General features: G+C 35.4%; 1 protein-coding gene across 4 annotated transcripts in view; it reads right to left on the bottom strand.

Annotated features, from left to right (window-relative positions):
* The window catches only part of Dpp10 (dipeptidyl peptidase like 10), a 1,452,235-nt gene that overhangs the window by 65,694 nt on the left and 1,380,541 nt on the right, over window positions 1-6,000 (bottom strand). For all 4 annotated transcript variants that reach the window (XM_021198715.2, XM_021198714.2, XM_029538361.1 and 1 more), the window contains exons 12-13: window positions 3,700-3,738; window positions 274-381 (exon numbers count right to left, since the gene is read on the bottom strand). In XM_021198715.2, the coding sequence (XP_021054374.1) occupies window positions 274-381; window positions 3,700-3,738 (147 nt within the window). The remainder of the gene's footprint in view (window positions 1-273; window positions 382-3,699; window positions 3,739-6,000) is intronic.

The raw sequence follows: 6,000 nt of genomic DNA on the forward strand, positions 1-6,000 counted from the left end.
ATGTCAAAGGCAGACTTGGTATCCTGCATCCATAATTCCAGCACTGCTCTGGTGAGATGAGAGACAGAGACAGGAAAATCTCTGGAAGTACCTGGGTCAGCTGGCATAGCATAGGCAGAACTGAACAAGCAACCCTAGAGGTTGTCCTCTGACCTCCACAGGTGAGTCATTGCTCATGAACGCCTGTACATGCACACAAATACATGTCCCAGGAAGGAGCATTGAGCCTTCAGTGACAATAAAACTGAACCAAAGAAAAATCTCAGGACCTACCTGGACCAGGAACATAGCTATGTGGTAGAATTCTCCTCTTCCACCTTGTTTAACAGGAACGGTCATGAAGAACTTGCTTCCATCTCTGGAAAACACTGGCTCCTCGTTCTATAATGGAGAAGGGCACAAAAGAATCTCAGAATGTCTATGGTGTCAAACTCAACATCAAACATACTCAACATCAAACATAGGCTGTTGTTTGATTTGAATTAGTTTGGGAAATAGAAAAAAATTTTAATAAAAAAACAAAGTATGGCATTTAGAATTTTGAAACGTGGATTTAATGTCAGAGTATGTGTATGAATATCAAAAGTGGAAAAATGTTGAGGCTTCATGCATTGGGGATGAACATATCAAAAATTAGAGTGAAGGCCTATGAGAAATGTATACAGACAAGAACTTTTACAGCTTGGCATGAATTTGTACTCAGTACTTTTTTTAAAAGGGTAGATTAATTCTATAGACTAGCTCATTGAAATATGATTTCAATTCTTTCTGATTCCTTTCTGATAGTATGCAGAACATTTGCTGAAAATAGAAGAAGTAAAATGCCACACAACTGGAAACTACAGAGATCATTTATTCTAAATTTCCTGTCATTAGTTCATTTTTCCTTAAACATCCACACAACACACTCTTTCTGTGAACCTCAGGTGAGTTTTTAATTAAACCACAATGACATACATTAATACAATTACTAAGCTTTTAAAAATTAAATAATATTAAGTCATATATGTGTGTATGTATATATTTAGAAGAATATATATTTGGTACACTTGTGTGATAATGTGTGTGTGTCTTCTCAGAAAGAACATAAATATATTTTACACAGACATACATTTACACACACATCCACATGAGTACATTAAGAGAGCTAACATTTGATATAGTATCACATTCCTTTCTGCCTAATTAAAGAATGCTTCTAAACATTGTGTGGTTCTCTTTGGAAGATTTACAAGTTTTAAATTATTATTGTTTTGAGGAATATTTATGTTTGTATGTGTCAGTTTCAATGGAGTCCAGAGATATGGGATGCCCTGGAGCTAGAGTTATAGGGGAGTCACCCACATGGGCTCAGAGAAGCAAACTCTGGCCCTTTAGAAGAGCAGTGTATGCTCCAACCACTGAACCAGTTCTCCTGCCCCTCTTGTATAACTTTGAAATGTTCTCCTGAACTTACAAATGGCCTCACCTCACTATTGTGCACTTCACCTCTCTTCTTACACTCTTCCTGGATCAGAGCTTGCTCCTATCTCACTGTGACCTTCATAGTTTTATCTTTATCTACATCTTCCTCTTATGTCTTCATATTTCAGCTCTAAAGTCACCTTCATGATTATCTCAGGAAAGCCTGGCATTCTGCTGCTCCCCACAGTCTTGTCTGCTTTTACTTTCCACCTGTTTCTTATACCACTGTACACTTACATGCACTGAGTATGTGTGCATCTGTTTACAGGTGTATGCTCATGTAAGCATGAAGCTTTCCTCTGTAACATGTATCACATGGGGCAACAGGATTATAGTCCTCTCTGAAACATGTTCTGGATCAGGAAAATCTATTTCTAACAGCAATGTCATATGGATATTCATGAAAATATAAGATATTATATGTAGTATCTTGAAACATTAGAAATAACATAAATAAATTTGAACAAAACTATTAAGGCACAATGAAAACTCAAAACTCATGACTGCGTGAACTCTGCTCTCACCCTCTGCCTTCACACCTAGAACATCCTTTATGACAGTGTTTCAGAGAAGTGGGAAATGATATTTGACCTGAGCTGATTAGCTCTACAAACTTCTATGTGTGTTACATACTTGCCAACCTATCTTCAGGCCCTTTGGAAGTAAGGCTAACCATGTTCATTCATTACTTTTATTTCAACTATCCTGAAAGTGAGTATGTGATGCTACTTAATTCGTAATTATCTTAGAAAAGTGCTTACACTAATTACTGTGCCCAGCCTCTTCCATTTTATGAAATTCTAAGCATTCAATAAGATTCTCATAATCCTTCTAAAAGAAAAAAATCAACTCTGATAGACCACCAAATGCATTTTCTTATTGAAGAATTGATAACATGGTGACTTTTTGTTTAAAAATGAGTTCTGTGCAACAAATATAAATTTGGATTTAATATAGTCATGCTTGTTAAACTATTAGGAATTTTCATGGCTTGAAAATTTATAGAACACTCTGTGTGAAGGAGAGCAATTCAGATATCAATATCTGTCACATTCTTAATTTCTATTGGTTTTCTTTTTAGTGTCTAACTTAATTGAGTGAGAATATATTATTGGTTGTAAATTTAAAATTATACTTCCATTTCATCTTGTATAATAGGGTAAATTTGTATTAATAAGTATATACATATATAAAACATGATAAATTATTTCTCCCCTTCCATGTCTACCACTGTCTATATATACCTGTGAGCCTATCAATAGCCTTTCTATCTTATCTTCCCCAGTAAAGAAATGTGGATGGCAGTATTCTTGTGTGACATATTGCAATAGGCATCTATTTCAATGGGAAGCAAGAGAGAAAATCCTTTCTGTTGTTTTATCTTGACAGAGAGATAGTAGATTTTACCACATAAAAATTACATGTGACACGCCTGGGTGGAATGATACCCAGAGGAACATCCCTCTTTTCAGGGGAGAAGGGGAGAGGTATATGGGGTGAGGGGCTGTATGAGAGCATCTTGGGAAGAGAAGAAGCTGTGGTAAGCATGCACAAGGAATCAAATCAGTCAATCAATCAATAAAATAATTACATGCGACTTTACAATAATTTTATTGGGAGATGATATCTGGTTAGGGTTGCAGGGAAAGTGACTTTGACAGGTGATTTTTGATGAAACTTGAAAACAATAAAGGTCTTGAACAAGAAACTTTTGGGGAAAATTTAGTTCCCCCTCCAAAAAAGAGGATATGTGAATACCATCTATATTGGAGAGTAATGATAATAGAATGAAGAATAGGATTCTTATGACAGTATGTAGTAGAATTGTAATGGTTTCCAATTTCAACTACTGTGGACTCTCTAAGTGTGTTGGCTATGATGTACAGGCCCACAGGAATATAGCAAGTTGTTTCAGTTGTGGGAAAGAAAATCTCTCCATCAAAGATGTCTGTCTATCAGATGCAGAGCACACCTCTATGCCTAGTCTTACTAACCAGCATGCTCTGTGGAAACTTGTCTCTCTGCCTTCTTCGCAGGCAGGCCACGGCACTCACCAGACATTTACATGGGGTTTGGGAATGCCTACTGATTCTCATGCTTGCAACAGTAACTGATCTAACCCATGAACCATATTCTCAAACCCTGGAAATAACATTTTAGAGAAAACTATGTAACTACCACGTGCTTAAAATGTTTATAATGGCCAACAAGTGACACAGGCCACCTATACTATACCTGTTTAGAGAGCCAGGTGTCGGACGTCATCTCATATTTCTGAAACAGAACAATTGACTTATGAAGCACCTGAGATCATCATGAGCATTCATCCATGCAATCTTTCTTATACTCTTCTTTTTATAATTTTACCCTGTCTTCTACAAGAAAAATCCCTTCAGAGATCCATCCAATTGGCAATATTAATTTGAAAAGTAGAGATGCAGCAATTTGAAGAGGGTACATCCCAAGAGGACATTACCAAGGCAGTACAGTTGCAAGGTCACTCTCCAGTTGTGTTTTATTGCATTGTTTAAAATTCAGTGAGCCACCAGACCCTGTTTTCTCACTTGGTAGACATCATCTAGAAACAATATTAAGTATCCAGCAGAACTGGGCAAACAGCCAACAGTAAATCTCAAAATCTCAAATTCTTTTAATTAATTCACTCTTAGTCATAACCATTTTTTCTCATTAGTACTCATTCAGTGTTAAGAGAAAAATAATCTAACCTATGACACGTCAGATTTGATATTCCTTTGAAATATCTTGCAAATGGTCACAGCCAAGATCATTGCAAGAGCCAAATTTGACCAATTAATCTCAAGTTAAGTAGATAAAATATTTTAGACATAATGTTGTTTCATCATAACAAAAAGCTCAAGTTTGTTGAAAAATACAAATATATATTTTAAAAGGAAGTCAAATTAAGAAATCTAAAAGTACTGGGCATGGTTCTTCTCTACATGAAGAAAGGCTCATTTCAAATTGTTCATACTATTTTCATATTTTATATCACTTGTTCATTGTAAATATACATTGTTATATACATTATAATTGATGCATTTCTCTTAAAACACTAATCATATGTATATATATTTTTCTTTATGTGGATACATTGCCTGTAGAGTCCAAAAGAAAGCATCAGATCTTTATAGTTGGCCTTACACAGTTGTGAGTCTCCTAACATGGATGCTACGAACTGAGCACTGGTCCTCTGAATGACTATCAAGCACTCATAACCACCGAAGCCAAATCCTGGCTGCAATCACTTTCTTTTTCAAGTATGTGATTTTAATGTTTCACTACATATGGCTCCATGCACATATTAGAAAGCATTTAAAGAAATTATTATTATTTTTATTCCTTAATTCATTTTTGTTTAATTCCAGTTGATCTTCAAAATGTATTTTAATGGCATTGAATTATTTTCAGCTTTACCTGCAAAGAATATAAATCTTAATGTTTTGTCCCTGCATTCACAAATTTTGTTTGGTTCTGAGTTGCTCTTTTAATTTACTCATTCTCCTATGTACTACTACGTCAAGATTTTAGTCTACGTTTCTCTAATACATAACAGGGACAAACAAATTTCACACATTTGTGACATTTGGACTGGTACATTGTATTTATTGTGGTATTTATTTGTGTGTGATGCCTTTAAGAACACAGTTTTATCAGCTGTGGTTTTGTTAGCCATTTTCATAACAGTTCCTGATGAATTTCTGATTTTAATGAATTTCCATATTTTTCTACAATTTGTTATTATTTGGCTTATTAAGTAGAATAGAATTGTATTATTTTTTCTGCTGCTGCTGTGACTAAATAAATATCTGACAAGAGTAAATTTATCTTAATAAATAGTTCATTGAAGATTATAGTCTGAAGGATATAATCCATTGCAGCAGGCAAGGCATGAGACAGGGGCAGGGGCAGGAGCAGGGTACTGGTCTCATTTCATTCACATACAGGGGGCAGAGATTAAACAGGAAGGAGGGCTGACCATCAATCCTCATCCTACTAAAGCTTTCACACACTGCTGCCAACTGGGAACAAAGTTCAGACATATGAGACTATGGGGACAATCCCATATTGATACCACAACCTCAGTTATCATCCATAATCTCCTCTGGAAATTTGACATTATGTCACATTGGATTTAAGAGTGTGTTTCATTTCAAAATGACATTAGATCATTATGGAATAGTTGACAAATAGTTTCTTTCTATCTGGTTAAAAATTGTTTCATTTCCCCTGTAGAGTATGTATCAACTGATACAATAAATGATGACCCATTTTCTGTAAACCATGTGCTTCAACTGATAGCTTGCCAGTCTCTGAGGCTCAACTCTCTTCAGTATGAGTACAGACATTTCTAGTTACTTTTGCAGTCTGTCTGCACAATGGATCTAACTTTCTTATTTGTATGAATAGTATGAATTATTTACATGTATAGATTTCCCAATAAATTTATTTTAACTTTTGATTGAGGTGGGGTCTCTCTCTCTCTCTCTCTCTCTCTCTCTCTCTCTCTCTCTCTCT

Source organism: Mus pahari, chromosome 5 (assembly GCF_900095145.1).
Source record: "Mus pahari chromosome 5, PAHARI_EIJ_v1.1, whole genome shotgun sequence".
In the NCBI taxonomy this organism is placed as follows: Eukaryota; Metazoa; Chordata; class Mammalia; order Rodentia; family Muridae; genus Mus; species Mus pahari.